This window comes from Anarrhichthys ocellatus, unplaced genomic scaffold, assembly GCF_004355925.1.
Source record: "Anarrhichthys ocellatus isolate YVR2014 unplaced genomic scaffold, GSC_Weel_1.0 scaffold65, whole genome shotgun sequence".
NCBI lineage: Eukaryota > Metazoa > Chordata > Actinopteri > Perciformes > Anarhichadidae > Anarrhichthys > Anarrhichthys ocellatus.
The window spans coordinates 457,846-478,492 of NW_022280095.1; the positions used below are offsets into that span (position 1 = coordinate 457,846).

The 20,647-nt window shown below is 40.3% G+C and overlaps 1 protein-coding gene across 3 annotated transcripts in view; it reads right to left on the reverse strand.

Moving 5' to 3' along the window:
* LOC116397286 (cell adhesion molecule 2-like) overlaps nucleotides 1-20,647 on the reverse strand; it is a 192,111-nt gene that overhangs the window by 14,910 nt on the left and 156,554 nt on the right. For 2 of the 3 annotated variants that reach the window (XM_031872569.1, XM_031872568.1), the window contains 4 exons: nucleotides 11,568-11,729; nucleotides 11,008-11,098; nucleotides 10,722-10,900; nucleotides 6,582-6,680 (listed from right to left, as the gene is read on the reverse strand). In XM_031872569.1, coding sequence (XP_031728429.1) covers nucleotides 6,582-6,680; nucleotides 10,722-10,900; nucleotides 11,008-11,098; nucleotides 11,568-11,729 — 531 coding nt within the window. The remainder of the gene's footprint in view (nucleotides 1-6,581; nucleotides 6,681-10,721; nucleotides 10,901-11,007; nucleotides 11,099-11,567; nucleotides 11,730-20,647) is intronic. The other variant, XM_031872570.1, reaches the window with a different exon arrangement.

Here is a 20,647-nt window from a genome sequence, read left to right on the forward strand (position 1 = left end):
CAACCAGCTGCCCTGGATACTTGCCCTCAAGAATATATGTCTTTAGCTCATCCTATGGCCTAACCTGGTCCCTCCATTTAAAACAAGATCAATAGCAATGGAATAAAGCAGTTACGACTCCCTCCAAGCAATGAAAATTGTCCCCTCCCTAATTTAATTTCACAAAAGGTTTGTCCTTGGTCTAAAGCAGCAAATAGGTGAAAGTGGGAGACATAAAATATTTCTTGTGGAGTTCAACCTTCCCCTTTAATACCTCAACAATTTGAAAGGGTAATTTCAACAGTCTGCCTAAAATGTACGTTATCAAGCATGTTATTAAAGGAATTGAGTAATCTGTCTCATTTTCGTCAGTTGATTTTTCACTGCTGCAAGTTTTCTAATAAATTCAACATTTGTGCCTTTTTTAAAATGTGAAAGATGTGCAATTTGGTGGTGGAAGATTTCAAAATACCTAGCTAGTATTAGATGTTTTGTACTTGGTAATCAATGTTTAGATTGTTGTTTTATTCTGTATACTTGTACCGTATGCCCTTCCATTTGTACTGTAGCTCATGTTTTCCAGCCTCTTCTGTTGAAAATCATTCTGACCAAATAAAGAGCTGAACAAAGGATATCTGTTCACCTGCCACTGCTTTTAACCCTCAAATATATGAAAATATCTTAAATAAAAAAATCTTCAGTACGGCAAACAGGATACGAGTGGTTCTGTTTTAATGTCTTACTATTCATATGCAGCTTTTCGGCCAGCGCTTGAAGAGGGACCCTAACCAATCCCTTGCTCCAATCTTTAATTCTCCCCCTAGTGTGCAGTCACTGCTATCAACTCCAAGAGAGCAAAATCCTTTGTATTTTGCTTTAGAGTACAAGCATAACAAACATGATAGTTATGGATTGCTGTGGTAGCCTCCATCGGACCCCACTGACAGTTAAAGCCTCAAATATAGCAACCAGCCCTCTGGAATAAATGTAAGACAATTTAGCAATGTGTTCCATGTTATAGTATGTGCTCTGATTAAGGTTGTTGGTACAATTCTTTACTTCTTTACTTCTGTTCCTTTCAAGGAACAACAAATGGACCAAAGAAAAGAGAACTCTTACTCTGCCAGGAGGTAGACGGGTATTATTTTAGTCTTTCTCTCCTCTCCACAGGCATAGACACGAGGCATGAATAATTGCTGTCTCCTCTGCAGTGGGCCCATTTTCTGCGGCAATTTTAGACTACAGGGTCTGGGGTTGGCCACACGAATGCTGATTATGAGAAGTGAATAGTAAATATTTGAAACACCAAAGAAACCCTTGTGCATGATTCAACCTTTCAGCTACACAAGGTCAAAGCTAATTTGCATGCCATGAAAGAGTATTTGGCAAATTTTAGAGAACTCAGTGGTGGGGGTGGGGGGACGTGTATGTGTGTGTGTTCGTGGGGAGGGGGGGGATCTGATGACATTGCATAGACCTCTGATACTTAGCGAAAGAGTTATTACAGCCATTAAGGCTGGCTGGGCCATTGAAGCTGTGTGTGTGTGTTGGGCATACCTGCCAGCACTTCATTAATAAAGTGAATCACAGACCGCAGTTATGCATCAGTCCTGGCATTATACAGTACGGAGGAAAAAAAGCAGAGGAATCTCTTGCATATCTTTACACTACACCCCAAAGGTCGACAACAGTTAGTATTAAAGGCATGGATTACCGCCAAATTTAAATTACCATTAGAACCGCTGAGTCTACAGAATGAAGTATTTATTCACAAATATCCCTGAAAGCATGAATAATGCTTCCATTGGTGCATTATTGTATTGCCCACTAATACTTACTGTCACTAAGTCAGGAAATATAAACAGAAAATAAGCTATCATTGGACAATCATATTGTAAAATAATGTATCATTTTATTTACCACCAACACTTTTTTGTAGATAAAAAAATATTAAATCCTGTAACTACTGAGAGGAAAACAAGCTATTGCTAAGTACAGGGAGAAAAAAACGTCTTTCCTAAATTAAAATATTTTCCCCCACAGAAACTGAAAAATCTGCGCAGCCATCATTTTTTTCTGAAGCTACTTGGCAAAGAGGAGTGATCTAATATATAATCAATATCTCTCTTGCTCATGTGTCCCGCAAAATCACGTCTGCTTTCCTGCAACACAACAGTAATGATGTGGCCACCGTCTAATATAATAGCACTTTAATTAAAACTGAGGTCTTAACTCTGAAAGTCTGGGAGACTGAAACTAGTTATACATTCCGCCTCCGCAAATACGCAAGGGTCCGCAAAGTAAATGCTGTCATCGGAGGGTGTACATGCAGGCCCTGTGCAATTGTCCATGTACCGTCCATTTGTTGTGACTATGCGGTGTGTGTGGATGGTGTCCATGGCGTCGGCAGCTGTCAGATTACGAGTATGTTTGGGAGTATAATTGAGGCTTTAGCACACATAGAATATCCATGATCAAATATTTTTATTTTTTATCTTACATGGTTTACTGTTTTCCCGACTGGTTGAGTGTAATGATGGCTAAGGAGTATTGGCATTTATTGTGATTTATTCCCCATTTAAATATCTCCAATGAATTCAACTAAAGGTTTCAGTAACAGCAGGCTTAAGCTGTATATCTAAGGTGATGGAGAAAATAAGGCAGGTGGGCTGCATCCACACAGAAATCAACTTTAACTGAATTACACCATTGAAATCATTCATTTGACTCGGTTTCTACATTGCCATGGGGTATTTGTCATATCGTAATCTAAAATTGCCAATTCCAATTGCTGATGTAGTTACGGGGATATTTTAGGCCTCACGCTACAATAGGAATACAATGAACACACAAAGCAACACTCATGGTGTGACTTTTGCTGAATGTTACAGATCCTGTACAGGCCTAACTGATTTTCCAAATGACCATGATCACTTTCCAGGTTTTTTAGCCTGGACAAATGAACAAAGTTGAACGGGTTAAGCTGGGAAAAGGTGATCATCCATTCAATGAAAACCAATAAACTGTACATCTACAGTGATCTTCTTTCTTTGTTTATTTTCAACACCAACTGCTTATCTCTTCTCTGCTTCTCTGTTCTTCTCTCAAACCCGTTTCTTGTTTGAAGAAGCCTCAACCTCAGTTGTGATGATCATGTGCTGATGACGTGCAAGAGAGGAAAGACTAGTATAAAAAAAGATGACGGAACAGAGAAAGGTGCACCTAAAAGAGCGCATCAGATATTCAATATGCTAGTATTCTGCATACAATGCTGTAAAGCTGAACCTACACTGTGTTTTTTATCTGTACAGGAAGACAACTTTATTAAAAAGACAAAACGTCATGGGGCTGGTACAGCTCCACAGTTGTTTGCTTTCATGCAGAGCCTGTGAAAAGACCTGGTAATAAATCAAGTAGACACATGAAAGCAGATAGTGTAGTATCCTGTGAATGGGGACACAGTGAAGGAGTCTGATATTTAGATTCCCTGAAGATACACTAAGAGGCTCAGCTTCTCTTGTGTCTCTGCACTACACAAACAGACATCAGAGAAGAATAGAGACATGCTGATGAGGAATATCTAACAAGATGTGAGGGTAGAAGACAAGAAGTGGTTGAGAGAGAGACAAGTGAAACAAAAGCTTCGATAGAAAGCAAAGCAGCAGAGGAAAGGTAGAAAGGGAGTCGAGACTCTTGAAGGACTTTAAAGATGGAAATTTTGAGAAAGCAGCAGTGATAAGAGGAAAGTATTCTGAGTGAATGTGACTGTGAAGCACTATGAAGTGGCAGAGAAGGTGAACTCTGCTACATCTGTAGAAAACAGACACATTAATGAAAATGAAGGAAGCTGCTTGAGAGAACTGCAGAAAGGAATGCAGAGAATTTAAGACACAGAGAAGTAATCAGTGTCTTGAATCTTATGTATTAATACTATTTAGTCGGACTATTTAGTTTTTACGAGAAAAAATACTGTGTTAATTATATGTACAATAGTCTTGTAACAACTTTGCAACAACTTTAAGAATATGTATTTGCATACAGCTTATCACAGCATATTAATTTTAAATTGACACGTCACTCAAAAACTTTGATTGACACATCACTTTACTGAAGCAGACATGGCGCTGTGTCAGCAATATTGTTGTAGCGTCGCAGTACGAAAAAAGACAGAATCACTAGACGAACTGCAATTCAACAAAACAATTGTTCTTTCAACTTTTTCTTTCTTAGGTGTTTGTCCAGCGCTACATTTGTTGCCTTTGGATTATTAAGGTAAATCTTAAAATAAATGATGTAAAATCACATAAATTGTACATTCACCAAGAATAAATGTTTCAATCATACAGATATCATTTGGGGAAATAGGTTCATATTAGTCCAAATGTTTGTGACATCTATTCCATCTGTGATGCCAAAACATCCCTTTCCTCAGCCACAGTCTCCAGCTCCTCCTAAAGCATTTGAGGCTCTATATGTATATCATGTAATTCCCCCGGTATGTCTGTCTGCTCCAAGGTCTCCTCCCAGTCGGTTGTACTAAAGAGCCTCCACAGAGAGATTTCCAGTATGCACCTTGCCCAAAACAACTTAACTGCCGCCTTTAAATGCAGAGCTAGTTTAGTTGAACATGCTGGAACACCTCCAGTGGGGGACATCTTTGTCCTCCACTGGAGGTGGGCGGGGGCAGCTTTCGATTCTTGAATCGAAAGCTGCATAAGAGGACAACAGAACTACATTATCAGCACGAAGCAGAGCTGCTACTTCGACTATATACAAGATCGGATTGCTCATAACAGCTGTCCAAGCACTTATATTCATGTATCACCCCACAAGACACCAAGGGAATCATAATCATACTTGTTTTTAAAGCCCACGCTTCATGAGAATGGGACAGACGTGAAAATCTAACCAGGTCATCCTTGAGTTCAAGTGGACATTTGTGCCAAATTTGAAGAAATTCCCTCCAGGCGTTCCTGAGAGTTTGCGTTCACGAGAATGGACCCGACGAACGGACAACCCGAAAACACAATGCCTCCGGCCATGGCTGTCACCAGCATGGAGCCATGAAAATGGGAACACCAACATCCATCTGTTATTCCATAGACACTGTCCCCAACCTCCAAGCAGGCAGGTCAACCATGACAGCAGAATATTCAGAAATTTCCCCACCTCAGGGTGAATTCCATCAATCTGTCACTTTATAACTGCAGGGCTTTCTGACCACCTCAGTGACCTACACCATAAGGAACGGCAAGGCTTCCCCTAAGCCTTTCAACTGTGCCTCCACTGTGTTGGCAGCATTCTGAACTTCCTCAAATTGTTCCTTTTATCACCCAAGTCAGCAGTATTCCTATCCCTGTTGAGAACATCTTTCTGGAGACCACCAGCGGGTTCTTGGGTTGCTGCCATGACAGGCACAAGTGACCTCCTGGCTCAGACTTGGAGGGATCGTATACACAATGGGTCACTCAAACACCATGTCCCTAACCTTGTCCAAGATGCAGCAAATATTCTCTAGAGGTAAACTGGCTGTAGCTGGTATCCCTCCATGTTCTACAACAGCTTTAGCTGCTTCCTCAGCCGAAAAGTGACATTCAACCTCCAAGGGTAAACATACCTCCAACAAACCAGACCACCACTCGAAACCTTTAGGGTCCAAATTGTGGGGTTTCTGAGGCAAGAGATTTATTGAAAGATATCCTAGAGGCATTAACACTATCATGACAAAAATGGTTTGTGTGGATTGCATTGGTTGCCTCAGGATGGAGATGATTTAATTTATACTGCACATCACTCACTTTAAAGTTTAAATCTATGTCATCAGCCTCTGCAAGGATGAGAGGGGCTTGAAATTGGAGAAGACATAAGTATGTTATGCCTCCCCAGCATTTCATTTTCATTCATATTCTTTTTTTCCTTTTTCAAACGTTATATATTATAATGCTTTACGGGTTGTATCACACAGAAATAGATACTCTACTAAGAACACCAACAAGCAGTAAGATGCCTACATGATGGCTACTGTGTTATCTCTCTGAAAAGGAGCTTTTCAAGTCAGAATTCTTTAAGTTTGAGCATTAGGAGTCACGATGAGACATCTCCAGTGGCCAGACATTTCCAGTTGGATATGACATTTGCTTCTTTGAGGTTTCAGGGCACAGCAGTACTGAACTCTTTGAAATGCCAAGGGGACAGTAGATTGTGTATTTGAACAGCTAGACTCTTTGTGAATACAATCACCTAGAGCGTCTAAGAGACAGGACATTTGAATAATGTCCTTAAAGGAAAAACACAAAACAGGTAAATTTCAATAGACATGCATGTCATTGTCCATCTAAAAGACGCACAGTTTATGTTTACAATCCTAAAGGGAGAAGAAAACGGAAAGAAATTTGTCCTCGGAAGCACGTTTATCATCAGATATTTTCCAGGTTTCGGTGTCTCCATGTCTCAGTGTGTCCACATGAGGCATGAACACTGATGCTTGAGGCAAAGAAATAGCTGTAAGTGATAGGACAGAGGAAACATAAAAGTAAGAGGGAAGCGGGAATATACAGTAGCATGCTGAGGTGGCTGTGGAGATGCGTGGGGTGGTACTGTACCTCCGTTGCCAGTGACGTGGGTGCCTAATAGAGTGGTAGGATCTGGAGGGATGGAATGTAGGGGGGGAGTGGTGGATGGAGGCAGGGTTGTGGGGACGTCTGGTGGGGGGGGGATAGACAGACACACATATACAAAACAATACAACAACAAAAAATGAATTCACATGGGGGCAGTTACATACTTTAAAAAAGCAACACAAACTGGTCAAAACATTATACAGTGATGGGAAACAAAAAAAGTATGATTATGAAACAATTCAAAGCCTGAAAAAAATAGTTGAAAACACTTTTTGAAACGCAATAATGAGATACTGTTGATGCAAAGTGATGCACTACACGACATACATTAGTTTAATTGCTCATCCTTTTTGCGTGGCTTCTCATACAATTTACTTTTAATGACTTCCTTTGCGTCAATTTTCCCATGAGTCATATTTAAGAGACAAACACATAGGTACTTTTGTGTTATACCTGTTCATCGTTAACTGTATATAGAGCATCAAGGACAAGACATTTTCCTCAATTCCCCCCAGGTGTTCTTAAGATACCGCTTTCACAAGAATGGGACGAACGCATGGAAGGACAGCGGAGAAACATAACGCCTCAGGCAACGGCGGTCACTGGCGCAGAGGCATAATTGCAATATGAGTGATGGAAGAAACATTTTAGCAAATTGCCATTTTCAAGTTATGTTCAGAGTACCACACCTCTATATTTTCATCATCATTGAAATTTCATATGTTCTGTCTTTGAATATGAGGGTCATTTCTGTAGCATGAGTCTGCTAATGTTGGCTCAAGTCTGTGAGCAAAGATCCAACACTGGAAACCTCTCTACACCAAATGAAAGAAGTCATTTAACAAATGATCGGTGCCAATGATCCAGGTTTGCAAGGATGATTTCAGGAGAAGGTAGCCAAGCCATCATTATCATGCTATGTTTTCTATTTCTCACTGCAGCATAATAATAACAGGGCGTCATCCAAGGCAGTGTTTCTCACTGTCACATGTTAGAGCAACAGGAAAAATGGGACTGAAACATTCCGTGACAAAGTTAATGAGGTTACACTACCACGTTGGCTTTTATGTTTGTGTCACTCTGCTTTTTATGGTGAGCTTGAGGCTTTTAATTGGCGGTGGTACTCTTTCTCAGGGCCAACTGTCCTGCGTGTCTCTGTGACATTTCAGCCTCAGCGTGAATCACTAAGCAGCTAAGTGCATGTCGCTGGGAAAGAGGGTAGAGAGAAAACGTCTTCTCGTTGAAGGGGAACCATTAAAAAGGTATTTTCAAAGAATTATGGCAGCAATTGTGAAAGGCTAAAAGGTGTGGTAATCACTAATGAAGGGTAGGAACAGACTGTGTGCCATTTCAAAAGAACAGGTAATGAATAGACCTCTTTGACCGTCCTATATCCCCTTTTTGCGGCATAGAATCTATCAGTTTAATAACATCTCTGCAATTAAGTGCATTGGTTATTCTTGTTGTTACATTGAGCTGAAATTTGAAGGAATTGTTAGATGCACACAGACATTGTGGCATGTTAATTGGAAGTGGAAAATTAATCTTTTAAGGTTTAAGAAATAAAGGCTGATATATCTATTTGAGTGGACCAATAACATTATTTTTGTTATTATTATTTTACCTTGGCGGATCGCAAATCAATATGCTGCTATAGGCTGTCTCTTCTTTTAACTCTGGTAATCAGATTCAGACATGGGTAGGCATTATTCTTATCTGTATGTGAATTCTGCTTGAGAACTTCACAAGTCTCTTCGTTTTAATACAGCCTTCACAAAAGATTTGAATATGAAGGAAAAAACATCATATATATATCAGATAGTATGCCTCAGTCCTGCAGTGCTGACCTGTTTTGTGGCTTTAAATGCAAATATGGCACTTGTGATAAGTAATTTACTAAATTTAACTGAATATCTTGTATTGTTATGACTGCATTTGGGATGCTTTAAAAATAATAAGTCTTCTCACAGTAAATACCAAAATTTGAGTACATTTATATCATTACATTTGTCTTGTCACAGTGGCATCTGGATTAGTATGAAAACCGAAATATAGTGTGACAACAGGAATCATAATTTGTCAAGTTTTAGTTGTGTAACATTTGGATTTGACCTTTCCTTACCTTGAACCTACCCATTTTAATTTAACTCTGCAGAGACTTCTAAGTGCTGCTAGCTGAAGATCAAGTTGTAAGCCATTACAAAGCCCTTCATTTAGAAGATGTCATTATCTTTCTCTGACATTTACATCCTTACTTTCATACATGGATCTAATAAAGCACTTGACTGTCCATGTCTTGAATTTGTGTAATGACATGGCTAACGTCCAGTTCTCAGAGTTTCTTGTTGGAAAAATAATGAACCTGTATTATATTATTATTCTGTTTTGTATGGCCAGCAGGAGGCACTTTCACTGGTTAAAGAAAGAAGTCAGCTTGTTTAGAATATTTTAGACTAAAATTTTAGATTAGAAAATTACACTATTTCTCACATGATTTATTATCTCAGTAAATATTTTCCCAAAGAGTTTATGACATCAATCGCAAGTCTTCTTCAATACAGCACGATGTTCATTTTGTAAATTCCGGACCCATTTAGAGTAAAGTAGACAATAAAGCAGCTTATGCTTTAGGGCGTGTCAACATTGTGATAGACAAATCACTACCACGGTGACCTATCAATCACAGCAGCAATGTGTATCCCTGCCCAGCTCAACCTTCTCATCCAAATATGGTCACTTCTGGCTCCAAAAAACCTAGATGGCAACGGCCAAAATGACAGACTTGAAGCTTCAAAATGGTGGTCGACAAATCGCCGACGTCATGGTGGCTACATCCACTTCTTTCATACAGTCTCTGCATATTACAAGATATTTCACTAGGAGGAAAACCGGACAAGTCTTCAAAACACTTGTGAGAAGTGATACGGGGAGAGATGCAAGAACATGCCCGAGACAGGAATTATTTTTTCTGTAAATGGATGTCCGCAAGAAGCCAGCAATTCAATTTGAAAAACCAAGAAAAAGGAGAGAATATGTAGGAGAGAATGATTGGGGAGATGCGGGCAGCAAGGAGTGTCTGTTCTGCAGAGAGAAAATACGTTTTTCCATCGTCTCGAATCTTAAACTCTCACTGGCCAGTTAAAACAATTTGTACACTGCAGGATATTTAATACATAGCGGGCTAAAGACTCGGCATTAGTCACATTCTCCATCGGCTCCACATCTGGTTAGTTACAACTGTACATCTAACAAGGACAGTCATGAACCTACTAGAAAACACAGCTCTGTCAAAGCACAGCTTTCTCTCATGTTCATCAGATTAGCTCTGCTTTCAAATTAGAGAGCAAATAAAACACCCCCTAAGTGCATGTAATGAAAATAATAATAATATTTGATTGATCCACTTAGGGAAAATATATTTTGTCTCCAGTCGTAAGATCTCTCTGGCCAAACACTACCAGCATTTTTGTTCCTCGTCACACACAACCGAAGTCGCTAAAACAGAGGGTAAAAGAGATGCGTCTCTGCTCTGCTCATTTTTAAGCATTATTCCTTAATGCCAGGAGACAAATGGCAGCGGAGAAACGGAAGTGAGGAAGAGCTATCTATTTTCCCTCATACTTAGTCCCTTTACCCCCCACCTCCTCTGGCGTTACTAGGAATTACTTATCCTTCCTGGTGATATTCCTGACAATGCAGCACTAAATTCTGCCACCCTCACACATTTCTCTCCTGTGTGTGTGTGTGTATGTGTGTAGGATCTGGGACGCAGGTTTATTTAAGGAAAGGCGTTGGTGGCATTTGTGTCACCCAAGGCCCTTATTCTCCCTGTGAGGGATGGTACCACTAATCACTCCGAGCACTGACACAGTATGCAGATCGGGATGTATTATAATCCTGGTTTTTGCAACAGAGTTTGGAGCTATTGCCTGTGAGGTTCGTAGTTTCCACTATTTCATGTAGCATTATTGGAGTCCAAGGCATCCTGCATTGCAGCTTTTTCCCCCTCATCCATATGACGTTTCAAATGAGTAACTGATGAAGATTTCTCTCCGTTTCTTTTCCTTTCGACTTGACCACACGAAACACAATTACCCACATCAGCCTTTCCTTTTGACTCACCATAGACGTAGAGCACATATTCAGCACTGCTGGTCCCTAGGTGGTTGCCGGCTTCGCAGCGGTAGGTGCCATTGTCTGTCTTGTTGAGTGAAGTAAAGGTGAGCTCCCTCCCCTCTACAATCATCCTGTCCAGGTCAGGAAGTTCACCCCCGTCCTTTGTCCACATCACAGGATCTGGCCTGGGAGGTGAGAGGATGTGAAAGAGAAACAAGGTATGATTCATTTTCCTGTCTGAAGCATAATATAAAAGGCTGACATAAACTAATACAGAATTTGAGTGACTTACGAAGGGTTTCCTTTGGACACACACTCCAGCTTTAAGTACTGACCCTCCTGGGGGACTGCAAGGGAGTGGATAATCTGCACACGAGGAGCATCTAGGAGAGACAGAGAGGCACGAAGTGAGGGCTGACGATGAGGATTACATACATATCAAGATAAACATCCCATAATTTACTTAATATTGGGTCATGATTTAACAATTAACTAAAATATTCAAACACAAATGGTTAAAAGCATCAGACAAAAAAGGTTCATCCCCTTGAAGAAAATCCTATAATTTTCAAAATATGATTGAAATATAACTATTTAAGACGTAATGTAAAAAAGAACTGTAACTTATCATATGTCATTATAAGAACATTGTCATGATTCAAACAATGGAGTTTTTCATGAATGATAAATTATCAAATTCTCTTTGCCATCCAACAGGATTCTGCAGCCTTACAAGCATTCTTAGCAACTTCCTCTTTAATGTAATTGCTCTTCCGTACACTGTGAGGTTTCACAACGTATACTCCATGTGTGTGTGTTTGAGTATGTGCATGTTTCAGTGTGTTCACTCACAGTGGACCTCCAGTACTTCTGTGGCTTGCTGCGGTGTCTGTGTGAGTGCCACATGGTCTACTTTGCAGGTGTAGGCCACTCCATCATCATTTCTGTCCACGTGCAGCTGCAGAGAGCTCCGTACTGTAAATGTCTTCCCACTTGCATTCACCTCTTTGGCACCTTTGGAGAAAGTTGCATACTGTCACAGATGCAGCACATTTATCTTGCAAGGTGTGAGGGCCGCACATCAATGTGATGCCCCTGTGTACGACAGGCCCCGCTTTACCACCACAGCCAGACTCTACCAAGGTCTTCTATCCATATATCCCAGTATCTTTATATTGATATCTTCATCATAGTTCAAGGGCATTTTGGAGGAATTATGTATACAACTATTCCTGTAAGAATTCTGCACTAGAAAATGCTTTACACAAAAGACTGAATAGAAAACAAACAAATGATCAGATGAGAATAACAATTCCAGCTCACATCACACTTCTCCAAGGATGCTGCTTTGGCATCTGTACAGCACACGACCCATTCCAGACTCTAACAAAACCCACATGCCTCACTTCTAGGTCAGTGGCTCTTTGAATGTAATGTGTATATTTACACCCTAGGCCTTTTTAAACACCTCTGGCCCCAACTACTATCTTTGCTTGGGGCTTTCTGGGCTTCACTGCTCCCACACAATGTCTAAATCTCACCAACACTTTCCTCTCCCTCCAACCCATCTACGTGACAACCATTTCCAGCCTCATTGGGACAAAAACATTACCAGGGCCAATCAGATCTTTGGCAATAACTTCAATCAGCCTAGTTGCAAAGACTCATTCTACACAGTCCTCTCCATCTGTACAACCTGCTCTCAGAGCTATCCCTGCCACGCCTGCCTTGTAATATCCATCCACACAGCTGAGTTACCTCTCTGTGTCCATTAACACCCTAATCATTGCCAAGGCATTGGAGAACTCCTTCAACCTAGCTTCCTAAAATTATCGACCGGAAATTTGGCTTGCTCCTTGAGCACATCATTCCACTTATTGCTTCATTTGCCATCCCCACTGATATGGGCCTTAGATAAGCCAAATTTGTTTGATTGACATTCCACGACCAACCCTCATGACACCAATCTTCGACCACCACTTTAATGTTCTTGTAATTTTATTGGCTCACAATAAATCATCATCCCTGAAAGCAGTGATGCCTAGTAAGTAGAGAGGTCCTTATAACAAGAAGATCACAGAGTTGACTTCCTCCGTCCCCATCAAACTGCCCTTGAGCTCGACACTCCGTACCTGGCCCTGGGTGCTCTGTGCCCAGCCTAAATAACCAGAGTTTCAACGCCAATCAGAATGACAGTCCAGTACTAGACTTATATTCTCTTTACATACCCAGAACACCTCATTAATGCTTGCTGTTTAACACCCTCCTAGATGTTAAAAAAAAAAGAATAACCTTCTGGATTCGGGAAACGTCAAAGTTTGATAGTGATCCTCCACAAATTATAGCAAAAAACTTGAAGAACTGTAACTGTATTCAGGTACCAGACGACATTTTTAGTATGCCAATTTTTGACGAAGCCTTAGCCTACGCATATGACACGAATGTTCTCCGAAATTCAGAGACTGTTAAGTACGTGTTATGCAACACAAAATGACCATCCTCCTCCAGACTACACACATGCCAACATTCACAACTCACCACCGCTAGCTCTGCTTTTACCTACGAGCTGTAACTTAATTTGTAATACGTAACCACCCCCAAGCAGGTATTTTTAAAACATTCTTCTCACACACATCTGCTCAACCAAGTCTTTTGGGGCTTGATGGTCTGCTCACATCATGCCAGCAGCCTGTATTTTAAACCATGTCAAGCCTGTTCATTCCCACTCCTACAAGGTTTTTTTCATTCTGGTAAAAAAAAATACTGTAATACTGCATCCAGCTGTCCAGGCTTATCTCTTCATTCAGGTGTTGCCCTGCTTTGTAAAAATGTCCTTTTTTCTTTAATCATCATAACAAATTCAAGAAGGCTTCCGTGTATGTAGAGTCTCTTTCTCTGTCTTATGCTGGCCACCTTTGTTTGTATCTCCTGAAGAGACTGTTTACGCTCCATATCCTTCTCTCCTCTGCACTCATCTGCTCCACTTTCTAAGCATTCCACCCCACTGTCTCCTCTCCCTCTCCATTCTGCCAATCAACCATTCTCCTCAGTCGCTCCCCCCCAACTGAGGCAATGAGCCCGCCTCCCCTAGAGATGAATGACTGACAGCTCTGCAGTGTTAGCAACATCCACACAGACAACAAGGGAGAGGGGGAATGGCTGAGTTTCTTTCTCACAAAGAAGAAATAGAAGGCGGCAAGAGAGTGAGAGAGAGTGGAGGCCTAGAGAGATGGGACATCTCATTTCTAATCTCTTGGCATGCTTTGGCAGTTGCAAACATTCTCCTACTATTTTTATTAGTTATTCCATGTCCTCATAGACTGCTTCTCCCTGCCTCCTTGTCTCTCCATTAGTTAAACTTGTCTTTCTCCGTCTGTCTGCAGTAGGTTCCTCCCACAGATGTACGGTTGTGAAAGTAACCTTATCCCTCTTCTTGTTAAATTCCTGTATTCTTCTGTTAATATTTGTATGTTATTCTTGAGGTTAGTATTGGGGTTAACGGTCGGTTATGGCTTGACTGACTTGCCCCCCAAAAAATTGCAATTACACACTGACGCATCTGAAAAATAAAGTCACTTGATTTCAAAACGGGTATCCTAACAGCTGTTTCAAATTCCTCTGTATTTTTGTTTGTTTGAAGTTTGTAAAGTGTATAATAACTTTTTTTTTAAGTATGCCAATTCAAAATACTTAAATCTCAATGAATCATCCTGAATTGTGCAACTAACCTGATGTTCTGACTCTATTTATTATTGTAGGTTGGCCTTCAGCAAAAGAAATAAACCCACAGGATTATTTCTAAAAGTTAGTTCATAATACTTGTATGCAATAGAGAAGCTCACTTTCTGTATAATTATACTGTGTGATTATAGTGTCTAGACCCATTTACACTCTTAAAAGCCTGATTGCATCTGTGAGATTCAGGATAAGAGGACTACAAAACGTGCTTGCACAACGTTGGAGTTCATTAATATCATTAAACGGTCCAAAGTCTTTTTAGATCCACTTTGAGGACTTAATAACAGTTGTCTAACAGCAAGTAGTACCTCATTGTTACAATGTGTCAATCTGCATGCACTCAATGGCTTCTGCACTGTTGTGTGTAAACAGGAGTGTGGGGGAGAGAAGGTACTGCATACAAAAAAAAGCCTGGCAGTATTTGTCCGTGAGGTAGGTGCTGCTCACAGCTCTGCATCGTTGGCGCGAGCCAAGACATAGCCTTGGAGGATTAGAAATGGAAATGACAGGCGTAAAAGTGTGAGAATCTGACCCTTTTATGCCATTTCACAGGGGAGAGGAACGACCCAAGAAAAAGAAGATGGGGGGGGGGGGGGGAAAGAGAAGAAAGACAGAATACTGCTGGGGTGGCGGAGGAATCATCAACAACGGCAACAGAGTTGACTAATCCTGGCAGCAGGGGTCCGGGGGCTGACTCAATATACCCTGAACTGCATCCCATCTGAGATTTAAAACAATTTGCCTGTGAAATCGCCTGTGGGTGAGGGCGAGGAAAAGCAAAATATATAACAAAATGCTCATTTAGATACAATAAAATTTACAATGCAAACAGAAAATAAAATGTTGCCAGATAACTACCTCGTCTGCATGCTTTCATTTGTCTGTCAGATGAGCTGCGCAGCAATAAGTATGGCTTAACTCTGAAACAAGAGCACTAATACACAGCAGGCTCCAGCTCCAGTGAGGTGCGGAGATGATATAGTGTGCCAGCCACCGTCTTCTCACATATTCTGGCCACCCTGCAGCGTCAGGGAGCTGGGCCTGTTGGCTGAGCTGTCTTACCAGTTCGACTCCGCACTTATCTGACGGGTGACTATGACCAGGGAGCACTGTTGAGTTTCTATGGTATCAGTGCCTGGCAGACCCGTCATAATGTCCTTTCTGACATGAAACTTTCTGAGCATTTACAGCTGAGAAATGTCTGCTGTGGATACTGACGACAGGTTTTTTTCCGCCCTCAAAGGGAGAGGTCTGATAGGTCTTGGTGCCTTGGCATTTAAAACTGGACAGGTGCTCCACCTCCAGGATGTTGCTCTTAATGGACATAGACAGCGGGGGTAGCAATCTGATCTTATCTTCTTTCGCCACAGTGCTCAAGTCTAACTCCGTTAACCCGATCAAACACTCTTATGATGCCAGAGAAAGAGGATAAAGTAGGTACACCTCGACCTCGGCATATTAAATGAAGGTGAAACAAGTTTAAAGAGAAAGAAAGACAGTGGGGGTGGCGCATGAGAATTTCATGCTCAAGATAATTCTGCTCTTCATTTTACCTATCTTGTGTTTGAAAGGTTTGACAGAAACAATTGCAAGTTGTGATGCTACAAAGAGATGTAAAAAAGCATAAAACGAGAGAGCTTTACTTTATCTGAACCCAGTGCCTTGATGTTAACTAACATACCAACAGATTTCAACAGAACTCATTACAGGCATGTGTGCAAGTTGTGCTTGTCCGACACATGTATACAGGGATATAGAGGGTGAATATGCGTTTTTGTGTGTGTGACTTAGACATCTTTTATTCATGCCACTGTGACTTGCAGGAGCCATCTTGAAATTACATCTTTAATGGTCATTGATCCACACAACCCCAGGGAGCTGGATAGTATAAATGCAGTCCCAAAACAGACTTTTGAAGTAGTGTGCAGCGCTTTCGAACGCTGTCGAAATGACTGAAAAGATATTCCTCTTTTAAGTGGAAAACGACTTTATATTCCTGAACTTAATTCTTATTTTAGTGTTCACAATGTCGCTAGCAGTCTCATCAACTTCAACATCATCCTCTTTGAAATAAGCTCCAGGAGCTATAGCCTATTCACTCTCCTCGATACTTCTTTCCAGAGCAAACCTTAGAATAACGGTGGCCACCTTATTCTGTTTTCACTCAAAGTAGTCAAGGACAATTACCCACAAATGAAGAGAAAGCCAGCACAATTTGAAAAGGTTTGTTCAGTCACTATTCAACTCTTCAGTGTGCGGGCAGACTTGAGTGATAGCGTACTGAAGAGTCAGCAGACAACGACCGAAAATAATGCAAGTTATGTCTGCAGTAATAGTTCCTTGTCCTTGACTAACAACTTTGACAACAGAATAGGGACGTGGCCGCACAGCGAATTTGAATCAGATCTTTGTGTTTTCTTCCTTAAGCCCCGTTGGAATAGAGTTATCGCGTAACACGATGAAGCAATAACCTCTACAGTTTAGGTCAGGGAGTACGATAATACTAGTCTGATAGCGAACATCCCCACCCTTATTTGAAATAAATATTCATTTCATCTCTGCCTTGCTTGGTCTCCACACAGCTCCCTCTGGTTCAGTGGTGTGTAAACAAGTGCTACATGTGGTGATATTGGCAGAGGTCTCTCTGGGTTATGGTGTGTAACTGAGATAGAAATATATCATTACTGGGTGGGGACTGAGGGGATCTGGGGGACAAAGAGACTGAGAAATAAGAATATTGGATCCTCACACACAAGCTTATGTCCTCACATGCAGGCTGTCTGCTCCATCTGTCTGTTTTGCTCACACACATAAATACACACACACTTAGCATAGGGTGTCCGTTAACTGCATGCGAATGGGTGATGGACTGCTCCAGTGGCTCTGCTGGTAATATAATCTTCTCTATTCCCCCAGATCCCACACCAATATGTCACAATTGTCATTTATTCCCAGCATGGTCGCCCACAATCAGATGGCTTTTCACATTGAACACACCCTGATCCTGTCAGGATGATGAACACTCCAGTTGCACTCACATACACCGACACATGCATGCATACATTGTGTATTAGCCTGCGTTGCTCTTTTGTGTTTGCTTTCCTTCATGTTTATTTATATTGCCTGTTTTAAAAAAGTCAGACCGCTGAAGAGTGGCTTGCACGCAAATAAACTCTATTGGTGAGATATAGAACAAGTCACACTGACTGTGTCTTGCTTACAATTCACACCTTCCTATTAATACAAAAAAAACTTGACCAAGTAATGATTTATGGTGTGACAAAAAAGAACATGTGTAAATGTGTCAATCACAATCTCACAAACTGATTTTTTTCCTGAACTAAATACTACCTGAATACGTCTGACAAAAGCATCACACTGATTGACGAACTGCTAATTAAAAACAGACACCTTGTCAGGAGAGGCAGGGTATTAATCAAGGAATCAATGTGTCCTTCACCTTTGAAACCAATAATTTCTGTGGTGTAATAAAAAAGATAATGGTGACAAGGTTAGCCACTAAGATTTGATGAGAGATTTAATCAGAGATGATCATTTGTGGTGTTAAAAATCAGATTGGGATTTTGTCTTCACTCTGTCAAAGAGTCAAAGTGTGAGATTGTCACGCTTTTCTTTTTTGTTATTTAGCGCAGAGGATGTTCTGAGGAAGTCTGAATAGACGTGATGAGACAAATTCAATATTATCTCCCAACTACAGTTAATCAAATGGAAAGACACCATGATATCTGCTTGAAACTGTGTGCAAAACCAGCATTGATCTGGGCTTATCTGCTTGCTTATCTGGACCCTGGTAAACCCTCATGTGAGATAGCAGGCTGAGCTGTCTGGGCTTATGCCGGGGTAGAAAGGGTGTAATGGCACACACCGAGAAAGCTTTTCAGTGAATTCAGCGAGGGCCGAAACATTACCTCTGATCGAAATTCTTGACCATTCCAACAGCAGATCTGACAAGAATCTTCTAATCTGACGTTTGGATAAAGTCTCAAGGTTCTGCTTTCTGTTTTGGGACAATGTTACCGAGACTTCTTTTACAAAAAATAAAAATGAGGACACAATGTGAATGTTCTTTTCATTATATATATATATTAAAAAACGGCCATCTTTACAAATAGTTTCAACGTTAAGAGTTTTAAACGTTATTGGTGTCCTTTCTGGGCAAAAAACTACAACCTTGTCACAGTGAATAATATACTGATATGAAATTGTACAAGACCCAAATTAAAGGGAGTAGTGTGCCAAGTTGAGGAGAGAATTATAGCATCTGACCTTAATGAGATGGCGTATCCTCTTGAGACTACCTTCACTTCAAACCACCAAGGATATCTCTGACTACCTGTTAACTTTCTGTGGCAAATTGAAAGAACATTATGTCCTGGCTAGGTTTCCATTTGCCTTACAGGGAGCTCTTTTCTCAGTCGTGTGCCACTGGGAGAAGCCATAATCACCCGTAGAGACACAATAAGCCTGTAAGGAAAAACACCCACTCTGCTAATTAGTATATATATATATATATATATATATATATATATATATATTCTTCTATAAGCTTCATGTTCCTCAGAAAAGCAACAAGAGGAACTGTAAAGTGGAGTGACAAATTACTATAATACATTAGAGAAAAACATGGTGATTAGAAAAAAGTTAAACAACCAAAATGCAACTAGAGGAACTACTCACAGACATTATTTAATGAGTGAAATATGAATGGGATTATTGTTTGTAGAACATACATGTGTGAGAATGTTTATAGAGATTCAACTATTCCATATGATAATAATGACAATATGTTTTTAATGATGAAATGCAATTTGTAATTTAAAATGTTCTACATTTAGTTGAGCATTTAGGATGTGCAACACCTGGCTGCTTGTTATTCTCACTACTGAGTTTCAGTGATCTGTTGGGTTACACAAAGACTTTGACAGTGCCTCTGCAAACCAGTATTGTTTATGGCAGTTCTAATACAACAAAAATGTAATCTGTGATTCTCAATCCTATCTCTTTGTTTACACATGCAGTCATTTGAATTAGAAAAGGGTGATTTGCATTTTGTTATCTGCCTTCAATCTACTTTGTGAAACAGCATAAAGACCTTTGTAAAAAAGTTCTGCAACTGTGCTGATGATCTGTGACAGTCTGCCCCACTGGGCTTTACATTTTATTTGATACAGAACCACATCTGTTTCTCTGTTCCTCAAAGAGCTCATCTCGTCATTTCATGTCCCTATCTCTCTTTTCTTCAATATTTTTTTTCTCATTCTCCCTCTCTTGCTCCTGTTCAAACAATTACAAAGCCGATGGTTCATCAAGTAGAACAGAACAGGGGCTGGGTGGAAATGAGGTGTGTATTCCAGTCAGTGTGATTTAGAACTGCCCTCTGATAACAAGGGAGGTTAATGTAACGGTCTCAGGCCACAGGACACTTGCTGAATCCGCTCTATTAGAAACAACTTGTTCGGAAAAGATTACACCGTTGAGACATCGGCTGCAGCAGTTTCATGGTATCAGTTTCATGAAAAAGACTTTCAATGTATTCTATAACACAAAGTCCTATTTTCTGGTACATTTGCTCTCTGTTGGTCTGAGCCATGCTGCAATGTGATAGTCAATAGATTTTAGTGTCTGACAACACAGTGGAGATTGTGGGCCTAATGGAACGGTATAACATAAAGGGAAGTTATAGCATGGTATTGGAAATATCAATAAATCCGTAAATATTTTTTACTTCAGCAACTTCAGTAATAGCACAGAATGATTAACTTTATCTATTTAAAACTACAGTAAATAACTTAACTGCTTCATTGAGAAAATCCTCACAATTACAAATATGTAGTCCAATTAATAAGGAACATATTCTTTTTTTTCTAAATATCAATTTGCCATGTTTTATAACAACTAAGGTGAAACCCTTGACATATTGTCTGAATGACATTTAGGGCTGTCCTTGACCAAAGAAATTGTTTTCTCGACTAGTTGATTCGTTGATTTAATCACATTAAGTTTCTTGGAAATAAGTCATTCAGCATAAAAAATTCTCAAAAAATAAACAACTTACCAACTAAAGAAATGTCAGTCGACAAAAAACAAAATGGCTGATTTGTTTACAAATGAGTCGACTAATCGACTAAGAGGGGGCAGCCCTGATGACATTACACATGAGTTTGTGTACCCAA